Below are 22,664 nucleotides of genomic sequence, written 5' to 3'. Positions count from 1 at the left end.
CAAATGTTTACAAGCTTCCCTATGAGATGCTTGAAGACCTAATAAAGAAGAAATGGAAATTGTGGACAAAGTGAAGAAGTAGCTGTAAATGAAGGGGGAAGATTTGGGGAAAGAGTCTTACCCTGATGAGAAACTGTGAGGTGTACAGTAAGTAATATTATAATTTTGTCAAACAACTTGTTTTAATCTCATTCCATTAATCAACACAGATAATTATCTGCAAAGTACAAAGATATCAAATGACAGAATACACAACTCAAGATGATTTCGTACAAAAGATGTTAACAATGCCCAAGACGTGAAAACAATGTCTGAATCAGGACCACTTTGCAACATATAACAGAAACAAAGCATTACACATAATTTTTTAGACTAAAGAGAGAAAGAACTTTCTGGATATCTTATTAAAGTTTAATTCCCTCAACACTTGAAACAGAAGCCAGTTGTCGCAGAAAGGAGTGCAGAGCCTTTTGTGTCATAAGGCTGTTAAGAAACTGATTTAAACCAGGCCCAAAAGAAAAAAGAAACAACAAAAAGCAATGTTTTACTCGTCTTAACAAAGTAGTTTGGGTCTTTAATCAGTTCATAAAGGAACTTTCAAACAACTGGTTTGCATACTGAAGTGACAATCTGTCCTTGAACCCGGATCTATCTATCTGCTGGTCAGGTGACAACACGTTATCTTTCTCTACATCATTGCTCTGTCAACAGATCTGTCATTGTCAGCTTTTATTCTGTTTGAGAGTTTTGTGTTTTGGTTTACAGTTTATTGACATTCCTGTTAACTACTTCTCACAGCCATCTGCTCATAATATTGATCTTACTCATATGACATGGGTGCAGCACTGAAGTCACCAGTGCGGTTTTACTCTTCACCTTACTGAGTCGTTTCATTTTTAGCTCAATCTATATAGAATACTGCAGATCTTTCTGTCATTCTCAGGTTTAAAAAAATTGGTTGCAGTGCATTTGCCAAAATGCCTTTTACATAAGCAGCTTTTAGAAAGATTGTACCAGACCTGAGGGGGGATTTAATTGAAGGCAAATACCAGGATATCTCCTACACTTACAAGAGTCATATCAGTTTAGAGAGAAATGTCAGAGGCAGTTTATGAAGATGATAATGTAATGCTGTCAAGTTTAGTGCTCTGTCAACTTCCAGGTGCATCAGAGTGGAGCAAAGTTTGCAGCTCTTGGGCCAAAACTCAACTGGTTCAGTGTCTCCTTCCAGATGTTACTCATTTCATCCAACTTTAGTTTAAGCAGATTTCCCTGGAAGCTTCTTACCTCAGCACTAACATGAACAAGCACATGGAGGGACAGAAAGAAGTGAGAAAAAAATATTTGACATGCACACAAGATGCACCTTGAGGTCATTCCAAGAATGTGATTGATACTAAATATAACACTTTCAGTCCAGCTTTCAAGAACTCTGAGCTGGACAGGTAAAGAAACTGAGGTTGTCACTGCGCCATATTTATCTGATAAAGCAAAGATTCCACATCCCTCATAATACTATGAAATGGTATTTCTTTCTACAACAGTGTAGACTGCTAGGTCATGCAACAGGGTGAGAAAAACTAATTCTATCTTTTTATATGTTGGAAATGTTCAACATCTTTCTTTTGCAATCAGTCTAATTTTTTACATCATTACATGTTCATGTCAAAGAAGATGGATAAACATAAATAAATTTGAAAAGCAAAATTACAAGGAAAAATAAGTCAACAATAACAACACAAAAAAGTAGGTCCAGTTATGCAAGATTTGCAAAATTATGTCATTCTAAAAAACAAATGGAAAATTAGGCTATGATGTGATATTAAAGAGGGACCCGTCTTTGTCTCTCTTTTAGCACCGGAGTCTGAGGAAGAGTTTGAACTGGTTGTCGGCGTTTGGTCTTCAGGCCGGTGAAAGACAGGGGGTCTGAAATGCTGCCAAAACCAGATCCCTCAGAGTTCTCTGTGTAACAACAGACAGGAGAACAATCAGCAGCGAGGCACTCTTCCTCTTAAACTGTTTTACAGGAATTCCTTGATATTTTGGGAAATGAGATCATTCATTTCCTGAAAAAGCCTGAAAGAAATGGCATTAAATATATATCGCCACAGCACACTGTCAGAGCAAACTGGAAACAGCTGACTGTAGGTGTCAAAATCCAGCAAATCCTATCAATCATCTCCCAAAGAACTTCTGTCATTTGTCTTTCTGTAGCCAGAAATAAGTTTTTTTTAAGCTTCAGTTTTTTAAAGATTAATTAAATACAGTTAATTATTGATTAAGTTTGTGAGACACTGGTCAATATTGTCAAAGATTTCACAAATCTACCCATTTCCTTGTATTTCCAGCATTTGTGCTGAAGCTGCTGGCTCCAGCCTCGAACTTCCGAGGAAAACCGCATTGATTCTCTTGTTCAACCTCATGTTAGAAAATAAAATCACTTCTATAACAAGTTGTTCTACTGAATGAGAAAGCATTTTCTGACACCACTGGTTTTCTCCTCACCGTGAATGCCGATAATGTGCTCCAGGATCAGGACCCTCTCAGCCAGTATCTTCAGGGCCTCCCTGAGCTGCTGCACAGCGTCACCCTGAATGCCACATTCATGTGTGTTAGGAACAATATTTAACATGACCTCAGTGGGAAAAGACACTAATATCACTTACCTCATTTAAGCCTACTCCTGGCTCTCCTTTAGGCCCTGGTGCTCCCTGTGAGTGAAAAAAAAAATCTTGTTATGTCTGTGTGAGTTTTATCCAACACAATAGCACTTATACTTACAGGTAGGCCCTGCTCGCCTGTGGCACCTGGAGGCCCCTGGTTGAGGAACAACAAAGAAAAAACAAAACATTTCCTGGTCACACAGACATGTATTTCAATGGCTTGGATTTTTTTGTCCCCTGAGCTATTTATCCTTTTCAACAGATCTCCGATCTTAAATCATGCCTGTAGAGGAAGGGGATCAAGTTTAAAAGTGGAGGCCGAAGGAGCTGACTACAGAGGAGACCTGACAGGGCTGCCCTGATTAGTACAGTCCTGGCCTTGGATGAGAGAGAGAGAGGAGGATTAGTCATGGCTTGGAGTGAGTCTTTGAAGAAAAGCTTGTTCACTTTTAATGTGTTTAAGATTGCATGACAGCTAGGGTCATTTACAAAACGTACAACTAAAAGCAGTTTGATAGTTTAGAAGAGCTGAATATGTTCAGTCAGCCTGATAATCCAATAATGAGCATTTTTACCCTTTCCCCTGGATCTCCTTTTGCACCAGGATTGCCAGGCCTGCCTGGGAGACCTTCTCTGCCCTGGCGTCAGATAAACACAAGGGCATCTATTAGTGCTGCTAGTCTTACATAAATGTGTAAAATAAACAGTAATCATTAATCGGTGGCAGATACTTACATCCTGTCCTGGTAGACCTGGTGTCCCTGAAGGTCCTCTTAGTCCTGGAGCACCTGATGTGTCAGTCACAAAGAAAACACAGTGTAGGTGATGAAAAACAAATATTGAGGTTTGACTCAGATTGTTGTGCAATACCTAAAATTCACATTAATCAATTAAACACAGATAGACGACATTTATGGAGTTTTCCAGGGTTTTTAAACTAGGCTCAAACTCCCATTTATTTATGTTTTTCAAAATATTTCTATTTAAGAAAGTTTGCTCATTTGTTACCATGCATTTAACAATAAGTCAAACTTTATCAGGACTTCATCTTGGTCTGAGGGGCTACAGAGGTGCCTTCCTTTAGCTTATGTTCACATTTCATACCTGAGGGACCGACTGGACCTGCTGGACCAGGAGGGCCAGCCACAATCTCAGGAGTGGGGAGAACTGGGTATATGGGTTTCTCCTCTAAGAAAAACAAAACAGCTTATAACAAACTAAGTTCAACATAACAAGCATCACATTAGCAATTATTGTAATAAATCTCATGCTGATATGCAGCTGTTAAAGTATTTTCACTGTAAACAATGGGAACTTTTTAATAATGTTCTTCTGGATTAAAAATAATCAAACCAATATGAAATTATAGTCCATTTCCTGATGCAGTTATACAAAAAGAAACAATTTCCTTAATAAATGCTTTTTTAATCAACACTGGGTATATTACTGTGATGACTCACAGACAGCTTATAAAAACTGTCCACAAATGCAGAACTACATTGTTGCTGGTTAGCAAAATTCCATCACTTTTTGTTTTACAGTAAAGTCAGTTATGTGAGTATAAAGTTGGATTCACTAAAATCCATCATTTTTTTTTCAATGAAAAATAACGATCCACAGAAAAGTGTGAGATGATGTTCGGTTTGAATCTCACATCTTACTGAGACACATTCCTGATATTCAGCATAAACAACTTCATATGTGTGAGCTATACAAACACTGGCTGCAGAACTTTAGTTGACTGATTTTCAATAAGATAGTGGTCAAGTCTTAATCTTATCAGAGGAGATTAAAGCTGCATTCAGCACCCCCACTACTGATTTGCTATTCAAAGGTTGCCATTTTGCAAATAAATTTTGTAAGGAGGTATGAAAGATGCTTGTAAACTTTAAAGCCTTTACCTGCTGTGAGAAGCAAACATTCAAGGCAAACACAAGGTACTTGAGAAAAAGTCAAATCTTCTCACAATAATGCTAGAGATATTCAGATTCACACACGATTAGACAAACACTGACAACGCTTAGCATGTTTCTGTTGCTTTGCTATGTAGCTGCACTTTTATATACTGTTGATGTCTATTGTCTTTATTTAGAACAGTTTTTATTAAGAATTGTTTGTTTTATAAATACAAAAGAGAAAATACATCTTTTCATTATCAGCTAACAGTTTAACTACAAGCCTTTCTGTTCTTGAGTGTTGCCAGTTGCTCACATTTTGAGGTCTCCTCTATATTTACATTAATGAAGGCATCTGTTAATTATAGACTTTGATAATAATACACCTGCATCCATGAGAACATTCTTGTCTAACTTTTAAGGGGCTTTCTTCACCAAGGAAGTAATTTAGTTGTTTTCCACTTTTGCTGTTTCTGTGGCCTTTGAGGCTTTTTGAGGTTGATTAGCTTGACAGCGCATTCCTTCTTTTTATGTGCAAGGTCTGCTTTATTTTCCCTTCTCGGGGTGGCCTTCTGCTGTTGCATCACCGATTATTTTGACCTTATAGGAACAGATATTAAAAGCTTCTCCAGTTTTTATATTTGTTTAAAGTTTTACAAATGTATTTGGGATCACTGTCCTTTTGCATGACTTTAAACTCACCTGTTGGAGACAAATATTGGTCATTTGATGCTGTATCTACTTAATGTTGAGATTACTTAAGTAGTTTTTTTTTTTTATTTAAAACATTGGAATTGAAAGAAAGTGCACTGTTTTTGTTTTCACATCACTATACCTTTTGTTCTTAAGAGGTGTTAAATGTTAAGTTTATTCCCCCAGCATCAGAGAATATTTAGGGCATTGCAGTATCTCAGTCAGACTGCAGAGTTTCATCAACAGTTCAAACTTGGATTAAGTTCAAGGCGACAGTAATTGACAGAAGCAGCTGGTTGATCTGAAAGACGTGTGATTCCCAGGAAATGTATGAACGTGGTCAGGATTCACGTAAAACATGCATGAAATGGAAATGATGTCTTATTCTCACCATACACAATATTATTATGTAAAATTGGAAGTGTGAATTTAGTTTGAAACTACCTCACATTTCTTCACTACTTGAACATATGCTCAGTGTCAGTCTTTCCCCATGTTCAGACAGCATTGTTACATTATGGCTACAGTCCACAGAAAGGCTCAAGAAGGAGCAGATTTCCCCTCTGGAACTAATTTTCTAATGCTACAGTCTCCTCAAATCTGGCTGCCTCCCCATGAAACTTGACATGAGTGGCAGGCTATCTCCTCCCTCGTTCAAAGCCAGCCCAGCTCCTGGCTTGGGGCCATGGCCAGTTCCCCCAAAACGCAGACTGTTGTGCTGACAGCTAACAAATTAGGCTTGATTTACAGCCAGTTGGCCCCCCTCTGCTAACATGGTCCCACAGACCCAAATCTACATAGCTCCAGACCCGCAGACACAGTCTCGGGCTCAGAAAGACAGACAGAGCCAAAAGCTTAATCAAAGCCAGCAGGCCTCATGAGGCGAAATACTATGGACTCCTACTGCCTCCCTGTGGTAAAACGCAAGAAATGAATCTGAGACATATCTCTATTTGGGGTAGTTTTCACATCCTCTATATGTGAAAAGATATAATCATTTATATGTAACATTTATATGTGAAGCAGTGACATCAATTTAACACACAGAACAAAAGTTTCATCACACAGGAAAACACTGAAGCTGTAATAAACATATAAAAATAGCTTTGACAGGTTTTTTAAACAGATGTTTCAAAGAACCCATATTAGTTATTTTGTGATTTATACGTCAGCTCTGTTGTTGGTGCTTGTGTTAATTGAGGTTACAGTACACAGTGGCTCGGCAGCAACACAAAGCATGGAAACTATTAAACTAAATCTATGCCAGCTGTGCTTGGGGGGAAAAAGAAATACAAATCCCTCTCCATTACAAATTTAAGTCTGCCACAAAAAGTTAAAGTATGTTTCAGTCTGTCTGCCTCCACCTGTCCCCCTTTTAACACACAGGAACACTGGGTTCATGTTCTACCTGAAAACAATCTCTCCTCTGCATATGATATGTGTGTGTGAAACCCATTACTCATCGAAGGATGGACTGTGTAACGGGCTTGTGGTTTTGGCACCAGTAATGACCATCTAACAGATTGAATTCTTGAATGGTTTTACAATATCTTATGGGTCAAAACTCAACCATGTGTTTAAGATCTACTTTAGTTATGCTCTCATTTAAGCCCATCTGGGATGTTTTAGTTCAACATTACTGTAAACTATTCATTTTGAGGTGGAATTGCTTACCTCGATGGTCAACTTGAAAAACATCTCCTCGCATTCGTACAGGAGAAAGACCTGGTCCTGGAGGACCTGGTGGACCAGGAGGTCCAGGAAGGCCAATCGCTCCTGGTGGACCGCTGTCCCCTTTTGGCCCTGAGCATTAGACATAAACAAACAGAAAAAACGTTTGTCAAGTTAAATAAGGAATATTGTAATTTCACCAAAACTCATCTTTAAGTGATCAGATGAGGCTGATCATCTTTTACCGATGGGTCCTGGAATGCCTTCTCTTCCAGCAGGGCCTGGAGGGCCAGCAGACCCTGGATGCCCTGGAGGTCCAATTGGTCCTGGAGGCCCACTGTTTAGTGATGCTGCAGTATCAAAGACACAGTCAGTCAGACAAGAGTGTCAGTCAAAGGAGATGCTTTCTGTCTGTTGCGGGATGAATATCCTAATGCTACCAAATCAAATTACTCTTTAAATTTCTGTATTGTGTGTTTTGTCCCATATCTGTACAAGAAACAAGCAAACAAAAATAACGTGTATTAAAGAAAAAATCTTACTCACTGGACACCAAATTGACAAATGAAGTGACTCACACTGAATGACACTTTCATTCAGTACAAAGACAAATCATGTATAAAACTATCATTATTTCAACTCAATATATCATATGTCATGAATGCATGTCAAATGTATAATGTGTCAGTGTGAGCCTAATCAATATTTGAACACATTTTCTGTACATTGTACTCTTGTTATGTTGCTGTACAAAGTCTTGAGCATTTGGCATCAGTGTTTCATAACCATGTTTTCTGCGATGTGGGAACACCTGATGGCATGAATGATCGTGGTCCAACAGCAGTTGGTTGAGGTGCGTCCACCTCGTTTTCAGTTGGTCTCTTGTGTAAACTCCGGACCATTGGCAGATATGAGCGTTCCTCCTCTAATAGTTTGATCTGGAACAAAAGCAGCAGATTTTAGTCACATCTGGTAAAGATAAAATCGTCTGCTTACAAATGCATGTCAGATTGCTCACAGGTATCAGAAAGATGAATCGGGAAAATCGACTGTACCTTTGATTCAATGGTGTTTATTCTGCTGTTCATGCTGTTGAAATTGGTGCAATTCATACACTCTGAAAGAAACAAACAGGTGGGTTTAAAGTGTGGCGCCCTTTCCTTTCTAGTTCATCTCTGCTTTCTGTCTTTCATGCCTTTCTTTTTCATCCCAGAATCATCAGCACTCTGTCTTTATCTAACCCAGAGGAAGCTGAGCCAAGATACACAAAAACAATACCCATCAAATCAGACCTTGGTATTTATGAAGAACTTCCCCTTAAATCATGCCACTCACTTGTGGAATAAATAGTTTAAAACTTTTTGTGAAAGCACACACATGCTCATATCCTGAGCGTACATGTTTTCTATCTGCCAGCTGATTGGCAGTGATGGCGTGGATGTTCTCACAGTTCAGCCTCCAGAGAGGAAAATGTGTGGCACATGGAAAACGCACATTCTTTTTATTCTTTCTATATTTTCCTTTCTCGTAGAATGCTTACTAAACCTAACCACAGCCAAAATCAACAACAAATAAAAAATAAACTAGAAATGCATTAGAAGATTTCAGCCCTCTGCTATAGTTGATGCCATAATTTTAGCTAGTTGTAAAGAAAGTGATCTGGATTGTAAACAGAATTCTATGTGTTTTTTATTGTGTTTTATATGCATATTCATGCTCCGCTTTTCAACCACATTTTATAGACTTTGGCTTGGGAGGTCTTGCATAATTCTCTTCATAGACCAACAAAAATACAGAAAAACTACTAACAATGAGGTTGATCCATGCCAGAGTCCAACAATTTTAAGAAACTATAAAAAAAGATGTCAATGAGCCATACTACCTAAAATATGATCCTTCATTTAAGTGACCCTGCACACACTTAGAGTCATTACGGTGCCTCTTTCATCTGCTGTAAATGCTGAATATCACTATCACACCAAAGTTATCATTTTTTGCAACAAGTTCATAATTCTATAATAGATTTTCCAGCCATTCAAGAAGATTTCTTAACCTTTTCAAAAATAGAAATCCTTCTCAAGCCATTTTCAGACAGGGACAAGAGAAAAAAGCAACATCATGATGCAGCATATTCTTTAAGTTTTTAAGATAATAAGAAACATTATCTACTAACAAAGTGGTTCACAACCTATTTTCTGTGAGGATCACCGTGATTCAGCTACATGGACCCCACACATGCCCAGCACTTAATGCTTTCATTTACCAGCTTTTCAACACATTTGATACATACTGGTTGAGTCCTTTTCTGTCCTTTGTTAAGAACCGGAGTTAATGTACTTATGAACATATAGCCTTTTTTAAATAGTGAAAATAATATGCACTGTGGTGTTTCTGAGATGTGTTTCATTAAAGAAATGGTAAAGGAACTATTAAGGTTTCTAGGATAAATGCGATAGACATAAACAAGACACACACCACTTCATTATTATAGCTCCTAGAGCTCATGACTCACTACACCACACTGGACACAGACGCAGATTGGACTGGCCAAATAAATAGTTTTGTTTTTGGGGTTTTTTTCCCACTAGGGATATGTGTTTTATCATGTAGTTCATTTATTGATTCTGTTATTTTCCAAACCACTTAGTTGTCACGAATTGCTCCTGGCAGTGGTGTTCTGTCTTTTGGGTTTTAGCTGGGGTTGAGCATGCTTTCTGGAGGCCCAGGGTGGAGTCTGGAGTGCTGACTAAACACACCTGCAACTCATCTGGCACTGGCTTTTTAAGGATCTGTGGGAGCTACAGTCTCTGCCAGATTATCTCACAGTATCTGTAGTAAATTAAGCTCTTTCTGAGTATACCCTGTTTTCTAGTAAATGTGCTAACTTTTTCTTCCTTCTGCAGACTAGCACCACCTTATCTTACCTGGATCCCAGCATTACCTCTCAACCCCTTGAGAATTCATCTTTGGCCATTCAAGCAGCCTGCTGTATAAAATTGCCTGCTCACCCTGCCATCCTGTTCTCCACCACACCTGGAATCTTGTACTTACTCTTTCTAGCTTATCAACCTCCTCTGGACTCAGTTTAGGTCATTTTAATCGTCATTTCCTAAGTCAGTAACTTTTTTGTTTATCCCACTAATCATCTTCTTCTCCTAGAGAGACACTTCCTGGACCGGACAGTTAAACATTCAAACACAAACAAATTTAATGTTCCTCCACTCTGTCTGCATTTGGGTCCTATCATGTTCTTCTGCCATGACATTAGTCCAATTTAGGGTAATGGGAACCTGGAGCCTATCCCAGCAATTAGCAGGTGAGAGGCAGGTTTCACCCTGGAAAGGTCACCTGTCTATCATAGTTTATCATATTCTTATATAAAATTTTTATGACCTTTTATTCAATTTGGGACCTGGTATCATAAGTCAGTGTTTTCAGGCTCCCATCAGCTCAATGTGAAACATCAAAATGCTTAAAAAAGGGAGATAGTTTGACTTGACTCTATGTGGACATGGGCTTGATTTAAACAATCACAGGCTCTGTGATGTCCAAACCTTTCAGACCCCCTGTGCTTTTAGGGGGACCCTGGTTGGGAACCACTACACTAGCAGATATGGTCCACATTATATTCCATTTGCACTGTTGGCAACTACCTGGTAAATGCAACAACAATCACTTTCAATTTTTGTACTACTTTTAGTCTTCACTGCCCCCTAAAGAAATGCCTGGATTTATAACTTTTAAATGGTCTATTGAGGCCATCGGCAAGTCTCAGTGTCTGTCATTTGTTGAACAGGTGCAGGTTTTAGAGCTTTACTGACAACAGCTGCCAACTACGGCCTAATATCGATACTGAAAGAACAGTAAAAGAGAACAAAGACAAAGTTGCTGAATGAGACCATAACCTTGTTCTTAAAATTGGGGAGTCACAAAATTATAGTATTCAGCTGATAATGTATTGATTTCAAAGAGTTGTCTAGAGTAGATACCAAGTGACAAAGAGGCTACATTTGAAAGACTGAAGAGAAAGTTGTGGGTGAGTTTTTTTTATTTCTATGCCATCAGCACTAAATTAATTATGTACAAGAGCTTTATTGACAACCCTGCCTTTTGCCCAAAGACTGCTTCCCTGCGACCCTTCATCGGACTAAGCGGTTTGGATGAATTGGCTTTATTGACATTCTCGTCTTGAAAGTCCAAGCCTGTTTTGGATTTCCTGGTCATCCCAGCTTGGAATTATACCACGTAAGCCAATGTGAAACCACAAATAGACATACATTTCTTGCCATGTAGCACTTTTGGACACTTTGCATGAGCTGTAACCCCAAACGCAGAACAGCCCAATTTCATTGAAAACCCTGTATTTGTTCTAAATCCGAACCTTCCTCTGGTCTATGGCTCATAAGAAGTCTGGAATGTCAGCTGTCAGTCCCACAGATGGGACCCACCCACATTGTGGTCATAGCAGGGATACCCAAAGCGAGGAGCAACTGGTGCTCATAAATAACTAAAGCAACAACAAAAATGACCCAAACAGCTCTGGTCTGACTAAATCACTATCTCAGACCACGGCATAGAGCACTATTATCAGTGCTGAGGTTTCTGCTTCACTTAAATAGGACGGGGTGAGTGTGTGCGCCATGTCTGTGTCCAAAATCATGGATGTCCTGTCCTTTGTGGGTGTGGTCTCTCAGTGCTTTGTTTCAGTTTTTTAACTTCACCGTGGACCGCAGCCACAAACGAAAACAACAATCAACAGTCCAATCTAAAACACATTCCTCCAAATTTATAAACCTGAGCGCTGAAAACCATTCAACCACTAAAATGGCCCCACTTGAGCTGTTTGTTGTGACTATGAGCAACAAGGTTTTCCGTGTGACTACAAGGACGTTAAAGATCCAAAACTGCGGGCAATCATGGATTCCACAATGTGGGGACTGATGAGATGATATACATTAATGTCCTCCACAGTTGTTCATCATCAGCCCAGAGGAAGTCTCCACCCTCTGACAGTCTCTCTGTAATGCAGCACATCAGTCTGTGATGCATTCCAAGAGTTACTCTGTGATGATGTGTTGACATTTAGTTTTTAGCCCAACTAGCAGAGCATCACATTTCTCTGATAAAATGGTACAACCAGACTCATATCTCAACAACTAACAAATGGATTGGCACTAAATATTCTGCAGGTATTCATGACGCTTCCTTTAAGAGTTTTTGACTTTTCTCCAGCACCATTAGGTTGGCATTTGTGGCTTTGACTAAAAGACATTAACAGCTGCTAGATAACCTAGAAATCCTGTACACACATTTGTGCTTCCTCCCCTGTAGGATCTGTAACAATGGTGTAACCATTATCAGGTCAAATTGCCACTTGGTCCAAAACATTTGCCAAAAGAAATATTTAGCATAGAATCAGATATGCTAATTTTCAGCTCTGTATTTCATTTTGGGATTCCCATAATGAAAATAATCCACATTTGATATATTGTCTCTCAATAAACCCTTAAAATCATAAGCTGTTATCGTTTCTGTCTCTTTGGGGTCTTTTTTTAAAAAAGCCCGCTCATTCCTGACTGGCATGCCTTGTGGAAGTCTTGCCTTGCAAGCAGCATCTCATCTTTTTTCTGGTGATCTTGTGGGCAAACCATAAACATAAAAACATCATCTACAGGAATGCGAACATGCATTCATCTAAAGACTGCAGTTTGACTCTGTGGACATGTGGAGGTGAACAGATGACTATATGTGCTAAAAACACTGAAAAGCTAAAGTCATTTGGCAAAAAATTAAGAAAAAAACAGGAAATAAGTTATATATTCAGCCTGAAGTATTTGTAAGACAGATTATAGATCTCCTTATTTTAGAATTTTCTCAAGTAAAATACAAAAATATGACTTAACATTTTATGTTTAACAGAAATGATGAAAAGTCAGATCTACTTAATCATACCTTGTAACACAAACATCTTACAATATCTAACTTGACTGTGATGCTATATTTTGTACAATAGTCTTTGATTAGACGTGGCTGGCTTTTAGTCAGTTTCCAGAGGAATAACTAATCTTTGCTTCAACCATCATGACATCCTGCTCCTCAGGCCTAAAAAAGGACCTCCTTAGCTCAGTTCTTCACCCCTAATTAGCTAACTAGTCCAATCTTCATCTCGTGTCCAGCTCCAGCCAGAAATAAACCGACTATATCTCATTATGTCATAAATACACACTGCGGGAAAACACCAGAACTAATCTACCATAAATGTGAACCAGAGCAGAACAACAGTGTATTTTTTGCTAAAGATGGGGGGAAAAGGATTTCATCTCTGCAGCTGGAATTTAATTATGCTGGGTTAGAAAACCAAACTTCCGCTGGGCTTGAGATGTTTAGAACGGTACCACAACTATAGAGTCTGTTTGGATCCATAATTACACCATAAAAACATCAGACAGGGTTATTTTTCTTGGACTGTACACAGCTCATGGGAAAGATTCTGAACCATGTTGTCTTAAGTGGGAAACCAAATAAACAGAAAAAAAACAGAGAACTTTTCTGCAGGAGCGAGATAGAGGGATTTATGTGTTTTAGCAGTTTTTCAAATATTCACATGCTTTGTCTTGTCTGATATTTCTTCAAATTCCTTCAAAATGATGCACAGACACATTTTTCCTTCTCTAGTCCCAAATTCACACTTCTGCAGGATAAGCAAACAAAAATGCTTCATACATTGGACAATGTAACATACAAGTGGATTACATACTCAGGTGTAGAAGAAGGTGTTGGCCTTGTGTGATTAGCTCAGTTAAGTCTGGCAATGAAAACCCAGAGACAGGGGCAGGCTGACTGCTCAGCTCAAACTCCCTCACAGAGAAAGACCTGCTGTGAGATAAATCTTAATTAAACATGAGAAGAATTGAAAGAAAGACCCATTTCCATTTCCATTTAAACATAAACCAGTTCAACGAATCATACGTATTATGACATTTTGGCAAACATGCAGGTCAGACTGTGGGCACAGTCTGAGACAGATACATTTCCTACATTAGGCCTGGATTTAGATCTAAGAATCCTCTGTATTTTTCTCTGTTTTTCACACACACACACAGACATATCCACAGAGACAACCTCAACCACAAAACAAACCATGACGCACACAGTGTGGGACAGTAATTCTCAATGCCACTAAATATTTGCTCTGTCTGTGTGTGTGTGAGGGGTACGAAAGGATGATCTATTGAACATCTTCTTGGTCCATTCGAGGAACTGTTGTCACGTCACCAGAATAAGCAGACAAGTGTGTGCCCAGTCTCTGTGTGTGTGTGTGCTAACCACAGACAGCCTTCCAGGCCTGGCTGCGTCCCAGAAGCCTGTTGTGCGTTTGCCCCAGCCAGCAAGTGGTCAGCTATTGCTGGCACGAATAACAGCTGGCACAAAACACGCACCCACACATACAAATGCACGAACACACACATTTGTCCAGCCACAAACTGTCACCCGCTACATCACAAGCCCACTTTGACTGCGGTGGCTGTTGGAGGAGGGTGAATGAAGCTTTTTTTGAAAACTAAGATGTCGACTAAAGCGCACAGTGGGACTATTTAGTATGTTTCACCATGATGAAAGCTTCCAGACCACACACCTCTCTATAAACACAACACTTTGTAACTAAGAAATATGCATAACAGTCTGACTTGTGCAGTTGGAGTTATAATACAAAAACACACTGATTGTCCTCCAAATGGGGTCTACCTATAAATTCCTCACAGTGTTAAGATGGACCCACTCATCCCACCATGTTGCATTGTGCAGGGCCTTAGCCAACTCAACACACTGCTTCTCTGGTGCTACAATGATATCTACACATCATTCACAGCTACAGATGGATGACCCTGCTGGTGCACAGACATACAGTCATCATCCTGCTATGATGTGCTGCTGCGGGATTTTTCTGAGAATCGTCTGAAAGAAGAGACCCAGTTCTGATGCTTCTTCAGTAACTGATGTAATGGAGAGGATTAAAATGGGTGGACACAGAAAGAGAATGAATGTGGTAGAAAATCCCTGCATACAAATAACAGTTTAGCAATATTGCAAGTAGCATTAGGCAATGACAGAAATGCCACCGTAAAGTTGAAAGTACAGTTCATGTCAGAAATGTCGATACCAAGAGGGGTTCATTATTCTTAATTCCAACGCTGTGATTCTAAAACTTGACTAATGGTTCATAATTCAAAGCTAAAAGAAAAAAAAACTTTTTATGTCTCATTCTCGGTCTTTCTACAGCCATAAAGTTTAGCAAGGGTATGTAACCTCCCGTTTTTTCAAGGCTCCCTCCCAAAAACACGACTCTGTTCTGATGATTAGGCCTTGGCTTATGAGCATCAGTTAATGTTTTTGCTAATATGGAAGTTTAAAAAGCAACCTGAAAGCTTCTAACTTAAAGAGCTCTAAAAACATATTGTGGATGTTGTAAAGCTGTGAATTGCCAGAAGGATTTACTGTCCGTAATTTATTAAATTATTTATGAAACTGGCTGCACGGTGGCATAGTGGCTAGCACTGTGGCCTCACAGTAGGAAGGTTGCTGGTTCAATCCTCGGCAGTGGCCTTTCTGTGTGGAGTTCACATGTTCTCTCTGGGTACTCTGGCTTCCTCTCACCATCCAAAGAGATGCATGTTAGGTTAATTGGTTACTCTCAATTGCTGCTTAGGTGTGAGTGGCCCTGACTGGCAAACTGTCCAGGGTGTACCCTGCCTTTTGCCCAAAAGCCAGATGGGATAGGCTCCAGCTTCCCATGACCCTGAATTGAATTAAGCGGTTTAGAAAATGAATGAATAATTTATGAAATTCAATGTAAACATTAAGCAGATATCAGCATGGCTTTGGTCATTTCAGCATTGTCAACTGGCAGTCGTATTGTCATGAAACATGGTGCAAATATCCACAGTGACAGGATAAATCTTCCTTCTGAATGATACCCCGACTTTACACTTGCTGACATACAGCTAGCACATACATTTCATTAACTGTTAACCTTTGCATAGACTGACATTTGATTGAGATATTTAAACTTAAAATAAAAAACTCACAATTAAAAGCTTTTAAACATTACAATGAACCATCGAACACTGTTGTCAGACTGTTGTAGACTCTTTGAGCAGCCAGGCTTCAGAGGTATATTAGCTTTTTGAAAATTTTCTCTAAACCCCCTTCCCCCTAGATCTTTATGAAATGTGATACTTCATTCTTTGCAATTAGTCATTGGTTCCTTATTCAACTTTCTTTTCACTTTTCATGTGAACAACTGAACGTAACTAATGAATAATAGCCATTTTCATTAATGCAGATGGCGTCTCTCATTATCTTGACTCTAACCTATGAGCAGGAAATGTTCTAGTTTCATGCAAAGTAAAGGCAACACAAACCAGCCAACACACAAGTTTATGACCTCAAAAGTCTTTCTTTCCTTTTTAAGGAACCTGGAAACTTTACCTGCATAAACAGATGTGTGGAGCTGCGGACGGATAAACCGACAGCTAAATGGAAAGATATCACAGGAAGGCAGGAAGAGCCACCGATAAGCTGAAGAACGAAATGAAAAACCACAGAAGGAGCATGAACAGAGCATCATCCATCAGGCAGATCAGACCAGGAGCAGGAGCAGCTGAGATATCCCATAGCTCCAAGAAGGTCAAAGGACACCCTCTGACCCATATTTGAGTACAACCAGGGATGTAACAGAGACATCAGTCATATCCTCACACTGTAGATTGGTGTATAGAGAAGCACATGTGGGATATGGCTCTGTTTTATCACTTTACTGCAAGAAGACGAAAGCGGGAGATCTAAGGGACATAGGAAGTCAGATAAGTGGAAAGCAGCAAGAAGGGTAGAAGATAAAATGCACGGCAGTGGTCAGAAAAATCAATGGCAAAAGAGCAAAAGCCAGAATGTGGATTAAAAACAATGATAAAATGGAAAAACTCAAATCTATGTTTAAATGGTATATAATAAAGCTGGGATAAGAGATAATCCCTCTGATAGATTTGCTCTAACTTCCTTCTCATCCAGATGTAGAGGCGAAACAGTGACTTTAGGAGCTTCATAGTTGTTACTTGGACACATTCACACTTGGCATTTTAAACTTTCATTTCGTTTTTTTTTTAGGGTTGCTTTAATTTACAAAAGAGGGGGGGGGGCATCACATGCACCAAACTTTAAACTTGTTAGACTTCTTTTTCCTAAGTTTTGAAAGAGATCAAAGGTCATTGCACTCATCAGGGGAGGTCTCAGCACTGATTCTTGTAAGATTACGTTTCCCACACAAACACACACGATACCCACAATCCCTACAGTTAATATGATCATCTGTGCTGGTCAGATAGGTGCTGGGGTGCAACCATGATGGGGCTGGAAGAAGGGGGAGCAAGGAAATTACGAACACATTTCTCCCAAATGTGTTCCATGCCGTCATGTGTTAGTACAACTCTGCTGAAAGCTAAATGTAAAACTTGAGAGATGCACTGTGCACAGCCAGCCCTAACCAGACTGTCAAAAATATTGACGGGTCAGGGTGTCAACGCAATGTGTGCAGAAAACACCCATTTTTCCATTAGCAAACACATAAAAATTCAGGCTTAGGGACCAGCTTAACCCCAAGCATCATGAGTTTTGGTGTTATTAGCACTTAGAGAATTATTAGCACAAATGTAGAGAACACACTTGAGCACTTAAAATATTTCAACATGGTATAATAATATATTTAATGGCTGATTCAGTAAAGAAATCACAATATCCTCACAGAATTTTTCAGATTTAGATATATTTATTGCAATTATTTTCCCTAATTACTAATTACTTGTTTTGGGTTAAGAAAGGGCAGTAATTGGTTTGGTGCAAAACCTATAAAGTAATTGTATAAATTCCCAGGAAACTTGCATTTTCACCAATAACTATTACAAAGTAATCCTAAAAACATTTCTGAATTACAGAAAATCAGAAGTCTTTTTTAACACTATCAGATATTAGTGTCACAAAAGAATGATTCCAGGTTTGGAAGATTTTAAACATGTAAAATCATGAGTGTCAATAGACATTAGAGGAATGAGCATTTCCTGAGGCTGCCCAGTCTTCACTTTGACTTTGGCCCTCTTCACATCCCCTGTGCCTACATCTCAAAGGGCCTCGGGGGCCTCTGAAGTAGAGCCAGAACCCCTTTACACTAAAACCAGAGGTGATGTCATCCTCATCGGTTAAGGCTGTCCTTTCTCTTGCTGATAAAACAGCTGGCTCAACGCCTGCGTTACGGCAGTTTTCTACGACACAGAGATGCATATTCAGTGTTGTCATAGAGAGCCCAAAATAAATGTGCAAACAGACACTTAGAATTTGGCTATCAGACTAAATGAACTCAACTTTATTTATACTTCAGCTTTTAAACACACAGCAAAAGCAAAACTTAAATTCAAGCAGCAACAGCAAAAATTAATTAAATGAATAAATATAACAATATCACTCATAAAGGCAACTAAATATACATTTTAAAAATAGGTCAAAGCAAAAAGAGTTGACTTTAAAACATGCAAAAGACAAAATAGACATGCATGTCAGTGGCTTGAACAGGTTAACCTGGTTTACCTTCAGCGCTATTTTCAAAAAGCAGAAGGGATATCAGTGTCTTGCATCCAAGCACGTAGATATTTTCAAAGGAAAGTAAGCCAAAAACAAAGGCTCTATCTCATTATAGTCTAGAAAGTTTGGGAACAAGCAAATTTGCATACCAACAGCAAAGTGTGCTTGTGGGGTGATATGGAACAAAAAGATCTTTCAGATATTTCAGATCTCGGCCATTAAGGATTTGTTTGCAAGCGGCAGGTTTTTCAATTCCATTCTAATCTTTTCAGTGAGACCTTGTAGAAAGGCCAAAAATTGGAGAATTTTAAAGGCATTGTGTAAATTTTTGGGAAATTTGCTTGCGTGTTCTAATACCTAAATTTATATGAGTAGATTGATTACACTCATGCCTGACTGTTAAACACCAAGTCAGAGCAAGAAGATGGCTGGCTTAGCTCAGCAGAGGGAAAACAAGGAAGAAGGGGCCAAACTTCCATAGTTCTTGAAACCTTGTAAGGTAAATGATTTAATAGTACATATCAAACTGAGTCAAAAGAAGTTAAATGCTGGATAACAGTTAATCCAAACATGAAATTAGAGTCAGGAGTTTTACTTACTGGGATAACAATCAGTTATAGGTTTTGTGGGGGGAGGGGGGGGTATATGATCGGCAGCATCATTATGGAAATTTATGATGGAACAAATCAGAGTTAGAGGAGCTCAGATAGAGTTGTTGATGTTCACAGGGCTGAAAAAATCCCAAAGCATTTGTAGAATTTGAATCTCACCATTCACACTTTGTTAAACTGTGCAGGAGTTTTCTACCAACAAAGATGAACAACGATGGCTCCCAAAGGAACAGGGTCACAGCTGAAGACTTGTCTCCCATTTAGCAGAAAATTGATCAATTGGAAGGGAAAATATTGCACTTCAGAAAAACTTTTCCTATGTGTGAAATATGGTGAGAGTAACATTATGGTTTGGCATCGTACAGTTTTTCCTCTGCGTCTGGACCACAAGAATTTGCTTTCATTGTACTATTAATTATGAGTTTCACCTGTGATTAATAAAGCAAAATGTCTTGACATCTGTCATCAACTGCATGATGACAAATGTCAAAAACATCCAGTCTGTCAGAGAATAGTTACAAAAAGAGTAATGTAACTGCTTTAAGAATAAAAATAATACAATGTTTTCTGTATCATTTAATAACCTGGGTTCTGATCATGTCCTTTGAGGACAATCTGAAGATGCTTCGTGCCATTTTTTTAAAATAAAATGATATAACTTCAAGGGAGATTTGAGCACCACTGTTCAAAGAGAGTAAGTCTTTGTTTCAGAACTGTAGCCTGATCTTAGCATGGTCACGTATGCTACAAAGACCCGGTGAAGAAGTGTCACGCTCATTAATCTCAGCGGAGTCACTTTCCCACAGAATCGACTTTCATCTCTGCTGCCGTCTGGGCAGCTTTCAGCAGCTGGAACCTTTGGAACAGAAACACTTGATTCTTCTCTTCTCTTTTCTCTTACATGATCTCAAGAATCCTCTCTTTCTGTCTTCTAACTTGGACATACTGACTCCTGCCAGCCACTCCTTCCATGCTTCAGTGTGAAGCAGACTGTCAGTGACATCAGCCTCTGTCTTTAAGGTCTTCTCACTGAGTCCAACCTGGCCCTCTGTCTCTCCATATGGAGGTGATTACCTCACTGCTCTATAGCCATTAGAAAGTGCAAACACATTTCAGTGAACATTAAATAAACAGCTGATTACCTCTTCACACTCCTCAACCACTTTGGTCTCAAGTGAACCATAATCTCTGGCATTGCACACCCAGTGGATATAGCTATGCCTTAATCTCCGCACAGAATAATATCCAGAACTGGGAAAATAATGGCTTCCAAAGGTTTTGCAATCATGTCTGTTTACTTCATTAGCTGTAAAAATCTGCTTTTGTGGTAAGTCTTGTCCACCCATGTGCAAATAATAAATATAGCTGCAAAATGGAACAAGGTGTGGTAATTATGACCCATTAGAAAAACCCACTTATTGAGGTAACTGTTAATGTTGGACAAATTCAAACAGGCTAGTGTTTTTCAATGTCATCCTAATTTATTACCCAGGCTAAAAAAGATCTACAAAGCTAGTGCCTGTGCTAATTAATGTTAATAGATGTAGCTAATATGTGTGTACTATATATAACTCTGGCTGGTGCAGGCTCAGTCTCTCTTTACAAGGCTTCTGTGATCATTAAAACAAAAAAAGGCAAAAAGCAGCTCCTGCACTTTTTCCTCATGCTGACCATGGTGGTTCAACCTTTTTGGTCTTTATAGGGCCCAGAGTCTGCGGTTTTTTGTATTCAGGAGAAATGCTGCCCAGCACCGAGAAGCCACCCACTTTACAAGCTGCCCTGCTGGACGTTCACTCTAAGCATTTTTCATTCATTCTTTTAGCACTAATAATATCCAGGGAGGCAGGCAAAACTGTTTCTGTATAACAAAAGAGATGGTATGTGTGCAAACATGTTAACACAGATTTGAAAAAGTAATACACAAAAGGCAAAACGCTGCTATTCTAATCTTCCTTCCAGGCACAGAAGCATCTTGAATGCATGGCTTTAAAAGAAAAGGTACAAAACCACAGAACCTAGGATCCCTTTCAACTGTTGTTTTACTGCAGTCCCTGTTCCCAAAAGTAATCTAACACAGCTTTCAGCCTTAATTCAACACAACTTTACAGCCATATCAAGAGGCCAACTGCTGAACAGTACAGTAGTGTGATTAGCAACCTATCCAGATACACACCCACAAACAGGAAAAGGGGTACTGATGTGGGTAAAGCTGCCTGGTGTTCATAAGAAGAGACAGATGTAGCTGGGCAAAACACATGGCCTTTACTTAAGTCCTTGGGAAAATTAGTGTCTGATAAGTCTATTTAGTCTTTTGAGAAAGTTACATCATGTGAAAGAAACTAACTCACCTTCGCGACATTCTTCTCCCACGAACCCGGGACAGCATCTCCACTCCAATGAGGTTATTTGCTTGTAGGCAGTCTTGAAGGACGGTCTGATCACCGTCCTGTAGCTGGAAAACAGCAAAGGAGGTCACTCATTTTAGGGATATATGTTGCTATCACATGTAGCAACACAGACATAATAAGCTGCAAATATATTTAGCTTCCTTAACAGGGGAGTGTGAGAAACAGAACAAAACAAGGAAAAAGAACTGAGGAAGGAAAAAAAACAAAAAGCAAAGATCGTCAGCAAGATTTAAACTGATAAATTTACTCAATTATTCAACCATTAGGCGTACGATAACATACAATAATTAACAACAATTGGATGAAATTAGTAGTTTTTCCCATTATTACACATTACATTACATGGTCAGTAATTTTGTTACTAAACTAAAAAATTTGATACAGTTTTATGTAATTTAATACTTTATCACCAGTTTGACATAAAAGAACTTATTGACACTTAATTCACCCATGCATGACAATAACTGGCTGTCACCTGTAAAACAGTAACACTCAACATCAAAGAGGTCACAAGAGAAGATTAAGGATGTAACAGAATAAGTGAGTAAGGGTACCTGACGAGTTTGGCGCATGGTCCTGGCCATCTGCAGCCTTGAATTATCCTCTGCACGGTGGTTTCTGTCCCATTTTGCACCTGACAGGACACTGTCCTGGAAACAATGTACTGACACCAGTTTCTAAAATGCAGAACAAAAAAAAAACATGTAATTCTCCTTAATATGAAATGAAAAAATTACCTGTAATCCAAGAGATCATCATCTAGAGATACAGCATTGTATAAAACAATAGGATAGTCGACACACAGACAAAGACTTCCACTCAACACCAAAGTTTACAACAGAAACATAGTCAAAAACTCTCCTCCGCACCTAAGCTGGGTACGGGAACCGGTACCCGGAGGTCCCTTGTTGCTGCTCTGTTCCGATTTGATGCGCTGTCGCTGCATTGTGACGCCTGGAAAGTGATACACAAAACCGGTTCCCAGCGAAAGATTCACTAAACTTATCCACATGCACAGCGCGTAGAGGTAAAACAAAGCCATCATCTCCGTTTAAATGATCACTGACAGAGATGTGCAAAAATAAAACGAGTTTG

General features: G+C 39.1%; 1 protein-coding gene across 1 annotated transcript; it reads right to left on the bottom strand.

The window, feature by feature from the left end:
* Window positions 1-1,822: 1,822 nt before the first annotated feature.
* On the bottom strand, window positions 1,823-22,614 carry col26a1 (collagen, type XXVI, alpha 1; the record flags this gene model as incomplete). The annotated part of the gene is made up of 15 exons (XM_079245971.1): window positions 1,823-1,962; window positions 2,506-2,590; window positions 2,667-2,711; window positions 2,782-2,817; window positions 3,239-3,301; window positions 3,399-3,451; window positions 3,768-3,851; window positions 6,926-7,054; window positions 7,168-7,272; window positions 7,501-7,511; window positions 7,709-7,860; window positions 7,978-8,039; window positions 21,510-21,613; window positions 22,124-22,246; window positions 22,439-22,614. The coding sequence occupies 15 exons, from the start codon at window positions 22,612-22,614 to the stop codon at window positions 1,823-1,825; spliced, it is 1,368 nt and encodes a 455-aa protein (XP_079102097.1).
* Window positions 22,615-22,664: the final 50 nt, after the last annotated feature.

The sequence above is a fragment of the Telmatherina bonti genome (genome assembly GCF_933228915.1).
Source record: "Telmatherina bonti genome assembly, chromosome: 9".
NCBI lineage: Eukaryota > Metazoa > Chordata > Actinopteri > Atheriniformes > Telmatherinidae > Telmatherina > Telmatherina bonti.
The sequence above is the reverse complement of the archived record's forward strand: the minus strand, read 5'-3'. Positions and strand labels throughout refer to the sequence as shown.